General features: G+C 39.4%; 1 protein-coding gene across 7 annotated transcripts in view; it reads right to left on the bottom strand.

Moving 5' to 3' along the window:
• GABRB2 (gamma-aminobutyric acid type A receptor subunit beta2) overlaps positions 1-15,702 on the bottom strand; it is a 103,010-nt gene that overhangs the window by 47,741 nt on the left and 39,567 nt on the right. For all 7 annotated transcript variants that reach the window (XM_081184748.1, XM_081184750.1, XM_081184752.1 and 4 more), the window contains exon 6: positions 4,960-5,042. In XM_081184748.1, coding sequence (XP_081040874.1) covers positions 4,960-5,042 — 83 coding nt within the window. The remainder of the gene's footprint in view (positions 1-4,959; positions 5,043-15,702) is intronic.

The raw sequence follows: 15,702 nt of genomic DNA, 5'->3' as shown, positions 1-15,702 counted from the left end.
TGGTACCTGTTACAACTGTCTTATTCTTTCATGGCCACCTATGGTTTGATAATACATTTCTTTTTTAAAGTGACAGAAAAAGAGGGAGAGAATAAAAATTTTACCACTAGTCCAGTTTCAGCAAACACACAATACAGGCTGAGTAGTCTGTGAAATTGTGGGGCTGTGTCATGGAAGTTACTCCTACAAGGGTTAATGAAATGGATGACAAGTCTGAAATGTAGAACTGCCACAGTCCAGAACTGCTGGCCAAGGCATGTGTCTGTGTGACACCATATCTTAGTATGAACTAGCAAGGTCACCAACAAGCGAAGGCTACTAGCTTGCGTCAGGGTAGTTTGGAAATTATGGAGAAAGAAAACCACACCGTGTGAACACGCCCCTTGCAAAAAGAACTGCGGCACAATTTCCTCAATACGCTTTAAAAAATGCACCCTGCTGTCTCCATGGCAAGTCTTTACCACAGAGAGATTAAAGGATGCTGAAAATAAACAAATAATATCTGACCAATTTTCCTTGTGATATGCAGTTCCTACGTTTAAATGGTGGGAAGCCTTTTTTAAAAAAGAAAAACTTCACTTATCACAGCAGGTATTTCTTGACTGCAAACAGTCATATTGCACAAAAGTAGTATGCGTGCGGGGGGGGGGGAATAAAAGAATCCTAGGAAATAGAGTACAAGCAAAAATAAGCAAACCATTTAAAACTTTGTGGTAATTCTGAACAATGCAGTAGCCATAACTCACCCAAAGGGGAATTAAAGTTGAGTATCGCAATTCTGAAAATTCAGAATATTCCCCCCAAAAATCCTATTGGCCTTACAAGAAAACAGAAAGACACACACCGAGGTGGGTAAGGGGCTTCTGAAAAGATGTGTGTCCCTCATGAAGCAATAACATGGTGGTTGTAAAGAATATAGAGGATTAATGGTGCTTTAATTAAGTACTATAATGGGGATGAGACAAAGATGACTCGGAGACAGAACTCTTCATTACATAGATCACAGCATTGTGACAAACAGGAAGAAGAAATTAACTGTTATCCTCAAAATCATCATCACATCACTGAAATCAATGGTATGAGTGGGACATGATTAGCTGAACGTTTCCAAAATCATCTTAAATAATTTTCTGGTTGTATCTGCAAGCTACACACCATAGCTTTTACATATGGATGGTGTCATCTGAAAACCAGTATCCAGCAATTCCTGGGTTTCTTTGTTTTATTTATTTATACATTTAATGAGAGAAACCGGTGTTCTGTGAACTGCAGAAAAACATCTGTTTGCCTCTGGCACAGAGGCTCATTTGTTAATACACAGCTAATATTGGAACACAGAAAAAAAAATGTTGGTGGAAAGGGAAAAGTCTGAATTGACGGATAACGTAGAAATAGATTTTGTCCAGTTAATAAAATAAAAAAGGAGGGAAAGACCAATGCATGCACTACAATTATATTTTTCTGGGAGAGCATGTCCCAAGGCTCTGCAGTCAGGACTGAGTTATATAATATTGAAAAGAAAAGTGGTGAAGACATAGGCAAGAGTGCAGGGAAGACTGGGAGCCCAAAGGCATGGGAACCAGGGATATTAAAACAACAACAACATTCATGTAAGCAGGCTTTCCCTCTTCCACTGTCCTCAACCCACTTACACCCCCTCCAGAAAAATTGTTCCTGGGATAGTACAGGGAGTGAAATTAAGATGGAGGAAGCAGTTGGTATAAACTGGGTCCTCCTTATGTGAAAGGAGGAGGAAGAAAATGGAACCAATCCATTTGGCAGGAATTGGTGCAAGGCTGCTACGGAGGAAAGGAGGAAACAATGGATAAGGGCACCAAGGGACTAGGAAGATTTGTAAGAAGCCCAAAAATTTGCTCAGCAGCAGAAGATGGTGGGGAGGGTAGTGGAGTTGCCCTGCAAACTGGGGATGGGCAAGGTAGTGGCAAGGTTGAGGGAGCTCTGGGTTGGTGACAGCACCATCCAGCCGCATCCCAGGAAGTGTTATGTCACTGGGAGGCTGATTTGTTGTTCCCTAATGCGGGTGGCACTGTGGTCTAAACCACAGAGCCTAGGGCTTGCCGATCAGAAGGTCAGCAGATCGAATCCCCATTACGGGGTGATCTCCCATTGCTCAGTCCCTGCTCCTGCCAACCTAGTAGTTCGAAAGCACGTAACAGTGCAAGTAGATAAATAGGTAATACCTCCGTCGGGAAGGTAAATGGTGTTTCCGTGTGCTGCGCTGATTCACCAGAAGCAGCTTAGTCATGCTGGCCACATGACCCGGAAGCTGTACGTCGGCTCCCTCAGCCAGTAAAGCAAGATGAGCGCCACAACCCCAGAGTTGTTTGCGACTGGACCTAACGGTCAGGAGTCCCTTTACCTATACATTTTAACGTTAGGATACATGAATCAACAAGAGGCTGGCTAAAGATCCTGGCTTGTTAGGAAGCAGTAAGCCATGCTCTGGGTTTGGATGTAATAGATACATGCTACTCATGCAGAATAAATGAGGATAAGCCAGCAACCCTGGTTTACCATGATGTGCAAATTTCATTTCTACTGTATATCTAAGCCAGCAATCTGAAGGATCTGAAAGCAAGGACAAATGTGCATAAGCACTCTTGCTTTTCCTTAATTTAAACATTTTCCTATGCTGTAAATTCTGATCCCACCTTCAGATTACCTTGTTCTAGTATGCCTATATTGTTATAAGCAACTGGCACTAATTTTTATTTAAAATAAATGGCTTGTTCTACACTTACCCAACCAATCCATTCATCCATATACCTGCCCACACACTTCTTCCCAGGTGTAACCCTGGAATAAACTATATCCATCTATACTTTCTCTCTAACTAATTGTATAATTTACTTAATTTCTTCCTTCTGTATTGTAGTGCCATTTTTGTACCTGAAAGTGCCGTTTCAGTTGTTTTTCATATATCTTTGCAGAAACATTTTTAGGGCTGCCTTATGACCTAATTCACCTACACAGAAAATATTGCACTCCCTTTACACACATATACTTAGCACCAAACTAAATGAAATGTAAGGCATTCCATCCTGCTGATACTATATAAAAAAGCACAAAGCTGGCAATATGTCTTATAAATTGTGCTAGTACTTTCTCAGACAGATATAAGTGGAAGGAAAATTTGCCTTCCCATAGTATTTCATGATGCTGTTACTAATTCTGGGTCATTATTGCTGAACTGGAAACAACCGCAGAATATTGAGAAATCCAGGTCACAGGGAGGAATTCAACATCATGCTATTTTGATCATTCTATCAGCTCCTGCGTTTCTGCTTACCAGATGGACAAGCACCCTCTTCTCCTCCCTACAAACTGGTCTGGGGGAATCTTCTGATCCTCCAAAGTGGATTGGGGGAGGAGACACACAGGGAGAGGAGAGAGGAGGGAAGTCCCATTGCATTAGTGGGAGCCCTTGGGTTGGCTTCTGGTAGTTCACCAGGTTATATGAATCTGGGCCACAGTTTCCACTAATATAATTCAATGGTTTGGTTTTTCTCTGTTTGCTAACAATGCACCATTGTTAGCAAACAGCACCAGATATATCACACACACATAATTAATCATACATGTATAGTCAATAAGCAAAGGCAGCAATTATTAATTGTCCTTAAATATTACAAGTAAAATACTGAAAAATGCATTGGGTAGGTAAAACATCAAAGTTTGGTTTCATGGCAGGATTCAGCATCATTTGGCCAATTAAAAATAATAATAGTGGAGGGACTCATCAATTCAGTGCCACATGAAACTATGACACCACAGCTCATAAACAAACCACGAAGGAGTGCTTAGAATGCAGAAGGGTTGGAATTGAAGTGGATGGGCATAAACTGTCAGCTATGTATTAAGGCCTAAACAACACCCACCCACCTACAATTAAGATCACACAGCACTAGGGATGCTTGAATCTGTCAATTTCAGAATCTCACAGTTTCTCATTTTTCCAATCAATAGGTGATATATTTATATATATATATATTAGAAAAATTCATCAGCATTATATGCTACTTTCTCCTAATATACACATTTCTGTACTGTATGCAATTTTGCCTTATACAAACATTTGTGATTGTGGTTTTCATTAACATATGTGTTTTTATGCCATTTTGTATGCACTGCATGGCTGAAGAATTGCACTACAAAATTTGGCGAAGTGTGAATTTTGAAGGGTGGCCGTGTTTCACTTCGCTTATTGTTTCGAAAAGTGCAAATTACGTAAGATTACATTTAAATGCAAACTGAAATGGAATCCATCCCAGTTCCTCTCCAGCACCTTATCCTCCTGCATGAGTGCTTCAACAAACACACCCAATCAACTGAATATGTCAACTAACTTGCTGCACACAATGCTTACTTATAAAGTTATCATTAATGTTTTATGTTCTTGTGCAGAAAATGCAGAATATGCAATATAAACACTGGGGGGAGGAATCAAACATATGAATCAGTACAAAGAGGCAGGAAATAATAATTAAAGTAAATACACATGATAAAGCAATCACCTTTGCACTGGGAAGCCTAATTACAGTGGTGCATGCACCATCTACTTCAATGACCAATCTAAACCCTTCATTTAAAAAACCTGAAACAAATAGCAATCCTGTTCAGCAGCAGAAAAGGATAAGGAATTGATAGTAATCCTCATGCTCCTCGCATGAACTCCAAAAGACATTTGAGTGAGACTTTAAAAGCTGAAAATTGTCCATCAAACACACAAAATAAGTTCCTCTAATCCTTGTGCCACAAATTACTAATCCATCTGGAGAGCTAAATTTGTTTTGTGTGTTTACAAGGATCTAAATGTCATCCGACACACAGACAACTAGGTTAGTAGCATGTGGGTGCAGGGGGAAACATTAAACATCTGAATCAGTTTGAGTAAGTAGAATTTACAAATAATAATAATAATAATAATAATGTACTTACAGCTCTCTATCTCCAGTGTGCAGTTTTGTTCATCCAGGGGGTATCTTCGTAGATCCATCATACATGCAGCTGTTGTTGTAATTCTAGGAAAAAGCACATACAAAAGCTATTTTTGTGGATTTTGTTCAATCTGCTTGATATACAGGCAGATTCTCAAGGTCCAAGAAAAGTCAAGAAAACAATCCATATTTGCAAGAAAACAATCAATATTTTTGCCTGATTTTAGAACAAGCTGAATGCCATTTATATTGCTTTATGAGGCATTAGTCTTTTTTAGTCAGGATTTCACTTCCAGTGGTCATAAGCCAGTGGTGGGTGGGCCATAGGCAAAAAGTGGGAGGAGCACTTACCTTACCTTTGTACAATAGCTATGAAAAAGAAATAGGTTTCTACATGCACACACACACCCTTCTATCCTCAATCCAGGTAAACAAAAGGCATCATCACAGTTAAATGACACACTCTAGCCTGGCAAAAGCACTTGGGGAGGGAATGCAGTATGGTAAGTGAGAGGTATGGTCTGGGGAGGAAGTTTGGATGAAAAATAGTCCCTGCTAAGTGCAGATAATTATAGAACATCACCACAACTGGCCACCATCCCAAAAAATGGTCACACAACTTGTGGTTGTGTGAATCACTCTTTAGGCTTATGAATCTCAGATGAATTAAAAACCCAACAAGCAAGTTTTCTGGAACCAGTTCCTCTCACATACTGGGACAAAGAATGAGGGAGTACATTGAGACAGAGCTTTTTGTACAGCACCATCTCAGAAGAGCATGATGTCTCATGTATCCTGCAGTCTGCTGGAAAGATGCAGAACTGTCCGTGACTAATATTTCTTGCTAGTTCTGCCAGGGAAAGGGAAAGGAGTAGTGAGAGTGAGTAACTCTTCTGTGAAACCCATCATGAAGTTGTGTAGCCCTTCGGCGCTGAAACGCCACAGCCAACCAAATCTGTAGAGAAATTACCCTTTTTTTGGCCTTTTATCTCTCACAGAAGCCATAGCTCTACCACCTTTTTTTCTTTTCTTTTCCTTACCTTAAAGACTACAGCTTTGGTCTGAGGTTTTGAATTTTAATAGAAAATTCTAATAATTGTATTTTTCTTCACAAACACAGCACTTCCTTATTCACACCTAATAGGGTGTTGGCATCCCCACTTCCACACAAAAGAGTATATAAACTTATGGCAAACATTCTGAGAAAACTTGTCCACAAAATATGTAGAGTAAGGTAAGTATTTAAAGTTCTGAGTTTCCTACCCACCACACCCAGCAGAAAACAGGTATGCAATCAGAGGACAGATTTGAGTTCCTCATTAGCAGTCTTCAGTATAAAATTATTTTCTGCACCTGATTTCATACTTTTATTAAAACCCTTATCAGAAGTCTCCCATGTGCAATGACTAAGCTCTGGTGACTCTCGTGTCTGAAATAGTTACAAAAGCTGTGCACTTGTAGCTCTGCCCAATGTTCACTTCTGCTTCTTGGAAGCATGCCTGCTTTGTGACAGTTGGAAAGGCTGGCAGCAGACCCAGTTATAATATATGGAAATCTGAGGACAAAACTGCCTTGTGATTAATTTCTCTCCTGCACGGAGAGATCAGCTTTGAAGGAAAATGGTTATGGCTTTTAGCAACAGTATTTTCTTCTTTTCTTTTAATTTGCTGCCTGTTGTGAAATTCAGGATAATTCTGTTTCCAGGTCCCTTGTGGAAAAAAATAAAATAAATTCAAAGCTTCCCTTCTACTTGGGCACTAAGATGAAGTGGGGCATTTTAAGAAACCTTGAATTATAGTGACATAATCCCCGCTCCCCAACATGTGAACTTTTCAACAGATTTGGGACTTGAAAGTACTTGGTCTAGGTTGTGGGGTGGAAAAAAATACTGCCACAATCTGCTATTCTTCTGCTTTGCTTTGTTTTGCTTCTGGACTTTTTCAATCCAGGTGAATGAAAGAGCTTGTGCCCATGGATGAAATAAAGCAAAAAAGGGATGTTGATATGATGTTTCACACCATATCTCTTGGTTCATGGTTAGAGAAAGGAATTACAGTCTGCAAGCTCAGATGTTAACAGCAATGACCAGAATCTTATTGACCATGAGAATCATGTGATACCAGAAATCCAATATACTGTCCTTGCCTGCTCTAATGAACGCCCAAGTGGAGCAGGGCCTATGAGCCACAGTGAGGCAGCCATCTCAGGCAGCAGAGCCCACTTGGGGCAACAGACCCCAATGTCAATCTTTCTTTCCCTTTGCCTTGTTCCTGATGTAGATCTTCCCTGATCCCTTCTTCCCTGGCAGGGAGGAGGGGCGCCATTTTGGAGTCCGCCTCAGGTGCCAAAATGTCTTGGGCCAGCACTGATGTGGTGTAATACAGCATCATTGCACTCTATGTATAGAATCAAACTGGGGAGACCCAAGTTCAAATCTTTACTCAGGCATGATGTTCACTGGTTGAATTTGAGCTAGTCTGTTTATCTCAGCTTAAACTATAGGGCATTGCTTGTAGCTGCCTGTGTCTACCTCTTAAGAACTGTAGGAACTGTAGTTCACCCCTCACACTGCTACGATTCCCAGCACCCTCAACAAACTACGTTCACAGGATTCTTTGGGGGAAGCCATGTACTCTAAATATATGGTGTGTAGGCAAACTTCTTCACCTTGTGCCTTGTTTCATCAGCCTTCTGCATTTTTAATGCTCACATCCACTTTTACTATCTCTTTCTGCTAGATTGTATTGGCCTACATACAACTATTATCGACTTTAATCTCAAGGAAATAAATGTTAAATGGGATCGTTTTACTCATCCATCAAATTAGATTACTGCTATTTTAAGCACCCTGCCAGCAAATGGTGTTTCTCAGTACAATTTGTTCATAGAATTTATTAAATAAGTTACTTAATTTTTTAAAATAAAAAACTAGGCAGGCCTGTATCGGAAAGTTTTTAATGTTTTATATGTGCTGTGAGCCACCCAGAGTGGCTGGGGAAACCCAGCCAGATGGACGGGGTATAAATAATAAACACTATTATTATTATTATTATTATTATTATTATTATTATTATTATTATTATTATTATTATTATTTCCAAACTTTCACTGCCCTCTTCCCCCCCCTAAAAATAAAATAAAAATGAAATTGAAACCAAAAGAACTTTTGGCTAATGCAAAAATTGTATGCCATCTGTAGTCTGTCCTGCTACATAAATACAGCACAAACCAGTATCTAAGTGGTCACTTCATTATCAGGTTTAAGCTTAAACTCTTTAACCTCACAATAAGCACTCAGGTGACTGGCATATTTCACTGTGACTCCAGTCATTGAAACAAAAGGTCTTCTAAGCTAGACAGCTGCAGAATAACAATTTGTAGTCTATGTAGGAGGATTGCTGTGATTCTATGATTCTATAACTCACAGAATGCCACAGTACAAAGCAGAGCATTTGGCCATAACACAGAGGAAAGCTGAGAAACAGACACATAATTGAGTTAAGAGTACAGTCTATCACTTGAGTGATTTTAATAACAAATACAGCTATAGTTATGGGGCCATTAGATGTGTCTGGTGTAGGAGTTGATGGCCCTATGTCAAAACCAGAAAAATGTAGCTAGACTAGGAGACGGCTCATATGTTTAAAGAAATGGCTGAATAAATCTGAGTGATGTGCATGCTTCTTATTTTCCTACACAAAGAGCTATGTGAAATCAGGACTAACTGTTTGGGCCAGCTCATCTGCTATTAGTTACCTACCTACCTACCTACCTACCTACCTACCTACCTATGTATCAAATTTATATCCTGCCCTCCTTCCCAAAGAAGCCTAGGGCAACAAACATATCTGTAATAAAAGCACACACACACACACACACACACACACACACACACACACACATTTTAAAACTGTTTAGAAATCTAACAAAACAATGAAACACAATAAAACATGTCTGAATAGGCCTGCCAAAATATCTTTTCAGAAACCTAAAATAATGTGATGCCTTCAGGAAGTTCCAAAATACAGGTGTTGCCACGCTATAGGGAAGCACAGAATGGACACTGAACAACATTTGTAGAAGTGCAAGTTCTGCAGATTGAAGTGATCAAGTAGACTTAAAGTAAACGTTGCACAAAAATTCTACAGGAAAAAACCCTGTATAAAATGCATTTTATTGGTTCGAGATCTCATTAAACAGCTGCCACTACATCTCCCTTTAATATTTTTTTAAGTCTGTTTTGATAAGGATAGCACCTTGATGTGGAAATTACTTAGTATACATTACCCTCCTTAAAGCATCACCACCATTAATTTAATAACATTCTAATTTTACTTTAATTTCCCCCCACTGCTCAATTCAGTACTGAAGTCCATAAAAAAACTTCTAATGCTTTCACTTGAATTGGAAAGTGCCTCCTCTGTCCACTATCCATTCCATAGTTCTTTCTATCTTCCTTACCGCTAGGACACTGCACATTGTCCCAGCAATCTTGTAGATGACAGATTTAGATTGTATTGAAAATCAGATGAACAGATGAAGCTTAGAGGAAATTAAATGAGGTGAAACAGGCAAGAAGTGAACAGATGAGACAGATGAAATCTCTCACTCCGTTAGCAAATAAATATACAAAAATTGCAAACAGAACATTTAACATAACTAATGCAATTTTGTGGGGTGGAAACCCTTATTTTTTTTAAGGCAGAGTAAGAAAGATGGTCGAAAAAAATAATGGCATCTTAAGCGTGGGGACATTCCTAACATTTCAATTTCCTGCATATTTTGTGGCTGTACGTGTAATCTTTCTATCACATTTGTTCATAGTAAAAATAATTGCCGAGGAAAGTGTTGGGGAGTAGGGATTTGAACACTATTTATGAAAAAAATATATATTTATAAAAAAAATTACAAGGACTTATTCATGTTGGCAGGAATGTGCAATTCATTCTGGGACAGACCATCTTAAGGAGAGGCCATAAAATGAAAGAAAAAACAGAAAATCTCAACCATTTCAACAACTTATTTCAGATTTCTGTCGGACTTCCCCACATCTCCCACATAATGCATTCTTAACAATAAAGTTATCAGCAAATTATAACCTTGTTTCATGTGTTACTTTTTACTTTCAATTGCAGTTTAAGTTTAAATCTCTTGTTTTCCATTTACTTTTAAAATATAACATATTGTCATTTTTACCCATTTAAACCTTGATTCTTTCATAAAAATTATCCAATTTCTTATATAAACCATTTTTGTTGCTGGGGCTGACATTCCAAATCATACGGCGTCTTAAGAGTCATATAACTTATAATACTTTTCTACTGTCTATGTTCTTTCTTTTCTATCTGTAATTTGGAAAAAAACGTAATAAAAATTATTATAAAAAAAAAGGAGAGGCCATAAAATGGGCCACATTAGGAATAATACAAAGCCAATTGGATTTCTTTATTTTAGATAGGTTGGAGAGAAAAGGAGGACAGAGGTGGAAAACTGCAGCAGCATCCTGAATACAGTTTCCAATTCAAAACAATGTAGCTAATCCAGGGACAGCTGCATCAAATCAAGAAGAGGGGCATACTATGTGAGAAATAATGCCCGAAGGGTGGAGAATGGCAACAGAGATTCTAGGCTGCCAAATCTGAGTCTTGGAGAGCTGGAAAACTTGCAATTCTGCTTGGACAGAAAGGGACATGAACACAGACTGGGAAAACAGATAGTGCCCACCTCAGCTCCTACCCAAATAAATTCTAACCCACAGTGCTATTTTTTTCTAGAAAAAGAGGTGCTGGACATCACAATGAATGCCTCCATTGTTCTCTTATAATGGCAATGGTGTCCACCTGAGAGGTGCCGGAACTGAGTTCCAGTGAGTTCTGGTGAAAAAATGTCCTGCTTACCCAAATACTTGCCTTTTACCCAAAGAAATCCTAATGCCTCACTAAAATTAGCAACATACAACTTGAAGGGCTACAAGAAAGCACTGTCCTCTGTGCCCTTTAGAGATTGCTCCAAAATGCTGCCACTGGAAGAGGTGGAATTGCATGGTTCTTAAGTGACCTTTGTACATTTATTGATGTTTGCTGTGCTATGGTTTTTAAGAAAGCACTCCTCTAAAATACAGTTTTGTAAACTGTATTTTATAGGAGTGCTTTCTTAAAAACCACAGTACAGCAAACAGCAATAAATGCAAGTTTAAAGCGGCAAGCTGAAGTTCCTCTTGGCTACCTAAAGATGCGCAATCCGCCATGGTTAGGCTGGAAACTTGTATGTTGAGCACAGAGAGCCAAATAGATTGAAGAATCCTTTGCTACTGGTTCAGAGTTCAACAGATGGACAACACTAGGTTACCAAAAAAAAAATGCCTGATTGAGCTCGCGAATGGATTACCCCTTAAAAACTGGGTACATCATGCTGCCCAACTGATGGGCAAATATGACCTCTCAGGGATCCGGGCTCAAAGAACTTCCCTACATTCTCAGAAAAATATTTTTAAATGGACCACAAGGGCAGTGGCTACTAAAAACAACTTAAACTCCATGTACCTATCTACATTCGCCCCATTATATTTTAAACTTAGAGAGGCCCATGAACATACGTTTTACTTCAATGAATTGACTTTTGTACAACTCTGGAAAGCTTTTACGATTAAATACAATAAACTCTGCCTATAGAGATGGGAGACATAGAGGCATACCAGTAAATGAACATGTTTGTATTAGGGGATGCCCTGAATTAGAGGACCTTACACATTATATCTTACATTGCCCCTTATATAATGAACAAGAGAACGGTTTTTGACACCTATAATGACAAGGTCCCCTAGCCAGAATCCTTCCAACATGATTCTTTATCTCCTCGCAGACATAGATAAGCATGTGACCTGGCGTGTAGCACTTTTTGCAACTGCCGCCAGGAAAATTTGAAAAAATTATATAACCAAGATAGCTATCAACCGTAAAGGAGATGAATTTAATTGACCCCATCTACACCAAGCTGCATCTTTCTCACTAAACTTTGTACATAATTGTTGCTTGTATTATTTAATATTACTTTTAATATATTAGTGGCCCTGTGGTGATTTTAGCTTATAAATTTTATTGTCTAATGTTTCAATTTGTATATAAAGGAGTTTCTATAGCTTTGTGCAGATTAGGTCATGTTTTGACAGTGAAAATGTTTTAAGTTTTTGTATCAAACTAGTATATATTTTATTGAATGACATTGTATACATTGCAGCAACCTTTGGCTATAAGAAATAAACTTGACTGACTGACTGACTGACTACTTATGCATTGATAAAACTAACTCCAAGATCCAAATACAGAAATGGCTGCTTGGAATATACATGGGGATAGTATATTGAGACACTGGGGAGATAATGATGCAATGAAAGACTCCAAGAAAAAGATCATTTTTAAAGGATAGAGCTTATCAACAGAAGCCTACAGCGCTGACTAAATCCTCTATTTTCTGAATTGACTTTGTGAGAGAATGTTCTGTGGCACTGGCTACATGACGTAAGGACTTTCTAAGCTGTGCTAATGTGGCTTCCCAACCTGGAGTGAATGGAGGCTTTAGCTCTTGTTTTTTAAAAATGGTTATGTGTATGTAGTTAATCTCATTCCCACTTTATTATTATTTTATTTAAAAAATAAGTAAGGCTACAAAAGCCTCAACATAGAAGTATTCCTATTTTTCCATACACATCATTAAGTGTAATTTTGTAGTTCAATTATTTATATTTTAATGCTATCCCATTTTGAAATTGCAGAACAATCTGCTTCCAAGAAATCCACACACCATATAACTGAATAGGAACATTTATAGCTTTTCAGCTGAGTGCACAGCTCATTGAAATTCTAACAATAAAACCCAAAAGGAAACCAAACGCTCCACTCTTTTGAAACCTGGCCAGTTCCCCCACCTTGCTACTTAACTAAAGAAATATATATACAATTATTTCCCTCTTAACCAAGAAGTTTCATCGTACCCCACTCTATCCACAGTATGCGTCCCTCTCTTTTAGCAACCTTAACTTTCCATCCAACCTTCCCTTCTACCCTCTTAACTGTTTGACTAGCTAATCCTACCAGGTGGCCATGTTTATAGAATTTCATTCTTTATCCAACTTTTTCAATCAAGCTCGAATTTTCCAAAAGATTCCCTCCCCCTTCCCCCCTTCCCCTAAGAAAAAGGCCATGTGCAAAAGTTTTCCTGAGCCAGCCCATTATTTTTTGTGGCAGCCACCATTTCCTTCTAAATAATAATAATAATAATAATAATAATAATAATAATAATAATAATAATAATAATATATTATTTATACCCCGCCCATCTGGCTGAGTTTCCCCAACCACTACATTGCCTCAGAATAACACTACATTCTGTCCAACGTTTTCAAGCCCCAAACCAGGAACATGTGTCTTCTGGGACATACTCCCAGGTGAGTCATGTGACCCATACCCCTTGCTCTCGCCCCCAAAAGTGGGGGGTTGGGGCTGGGGGAGGGAGACCTTGCACGGCTCTGATAAAAGCACTTATTTGGTGCAAGAGCACAGCATGAGAGATGACAGCACCCAAAATGGCCACGGTGTGTGTGTGTGTGGGGGGGAATGACCTTTTTTTCCTGGGGTGCTTGGGAGGTATGTCACTTTGGGCAGGATGAGATTCATCACTAGAAGCCCAGCACAAAGGCTCCTGCTTGCAGACTGGAGCTTCCTTCTCCCTGTTTCCAAATTGGCTTGAGGGGGAGGGGAGTTCAGGAAAACTCCCAGACAAACAGCAGGGAGGCAGGGGGAGGGGATCATTTTGTCTGGCTAGCCAAAATGCTTGCCCTGACAGAACAATTGCCTGTGTGCAACGTTAAGGTCATCCCTAGGTCTGGGAAACTGTGGAGAATACAAAACAGAGGCCAGCTGCCAACACCACAGCTACTGCAGAAGCAGCAAAAGAAAAGAAAAACTTGGGGAAGAATAATAAAGCTGTGCTACTGCCGCTGCTCATGACGATTCCCAACTGTGAAAAACTGTTGGAGAATTTCTCTTCCCCATGGGAAAATTCAGTCACATTGTCCTCCAGTCCCTCAGTCGCAAATAAAGTGCAGAATGCCGAGAAGCCTTCTGCTCACAGGTTTACTGTCAACAAACCCCAAAGTGAGACAGCACAGCAAAATGAAAGAAATAAAATAAACCCAAAGACAGGAGCATGAGAGCTGCCAAGTCATGATGCAGAGGACAGTGACAGGTATAGTCCCTGCATACACCTGGGGGCCAGAGCCCACAGAAAATGCTGTTTATTTAAGTCTTTGAGTCACAAGTCTTCTGCCACTAAGCACATATAGTACTAAACCCTCAAGATCATGACACAATCCAGAATACAAACAAAAGCCACTTACATGTTGAGCAGATAATTCAAGTAAGCAAGCCACACTCAGGCTTTTAAGGGTCAACAAAGCTGCAGCCCCTGCCCTACATCATATTTATTATTTTAGGGCTACTGCTGTTTTTATAGCTTTTATGGATTTGTGTTTTACGTTAGAAGTTAATATTTAACATTGTCTTAAGTTTTAAATGTAAGCTTACATTTAAAAAAAAGAATTACAAAGGAGGAGTAGAATTTTAAAAAGGAGCATTCAAGGAATTAAGAATCTAGAAAACACTGACCTATTTTAGAGACAAAAACAGCAAGGCAATGCATTTACCCTTCCCAATCCTGTCTCTTATGCGCACAGGCAGGGTTCATATAGCTACTATAACATTATTATTCTTTTTTATTGAATTTATATACTGCCTTATACCCGTACAACCACACCTCTCTCTCTCTCTCTCTCTCTCTCACACACACACACACCCCTAGCTTAAAAATACTAACTTTAAACTATTTCAGTGGTGCTTGTGAGCGTACACTGACTCTAAGCCCTCCAGCAGGCAACACCTTCAATGCCCTTCCACCTGCTGATGCTTTTGCACAAGCTGCCCACTAAGGCTCTTCATCGCCTGCCCTTCCCTACCAGCACTTTTCCCTACCAGCTGCCTTTCTTTAACCCCCCCCTAATGCATGGAGATAATATACTTAAGCATTTCACAAAGCTGTCCACAAAATACCTCGCCAAAGACTCCTAAGTAAGCTTAGCAGTCATGGAATAAAAGGAGAGGTTATCTTGTGGAGCAGGAACTAGTTAAACAGCAGCAAGCTGAGAGAAGGAATAAAAGGCAAATTCTGTGCTAGGGATCATTAGGAAAGGAATTGAAAGCAAAACTGCCAATGTCACAATGCCATTATACAAATCTGCGGTGCTACCACATTTGGACTAGTGTGTATGGTTTTGGTTGCCCCACCTCAAAAAGGATATTGCTGAGTTGGAAAAGGTTCAGAAAATGACCGAGGGGAAGAAGAAACTGCCCTTTGAAGAAAGGCTACATAACTTGGGGCTTTTTAATTCAGAGAAGAGGCGAGTCAAAGGCAACAAGATAGATGTGTACAAAATTTTGCATGGCATGGTGAAAGTGAAGAGAAGCATTTCTACATCTCTCATAGCACAGGAACACAAAGTGCTTAGTATTTTGGGGTTTGTTTGTTTTTTATCATTTTCTCTTCCTTTGGTCTCAGTAGGAGGGAGAACAAGTACTCAAACCCAAGGGGTAGTGTACTTAAACCCCCTCATCCAGGGGTCCATTGGGACAACCGGATCAAAAGCCTCCCTCAATCTACTCCAGTGCACCCTCTCTTCTTCCCCCTGCTGTGC

This window comes from Podarcis bocagei, assembly GCF_964188305.1.
Source record: "Podarcis bocagei genome assembly, chromosome: 2".
NCBI classification, from domain to species: Eukaryota; Metazoa; Chordata; class Lepidosauria; order Squamata; family Lacertidae; genus Podarcis; species Podarcis bocagei.
The sequence above is the reverse complement of the archived record's forward strand: the minus strand, read 5'-3'. Positions and strand labels throughout refer to the sequence as shown.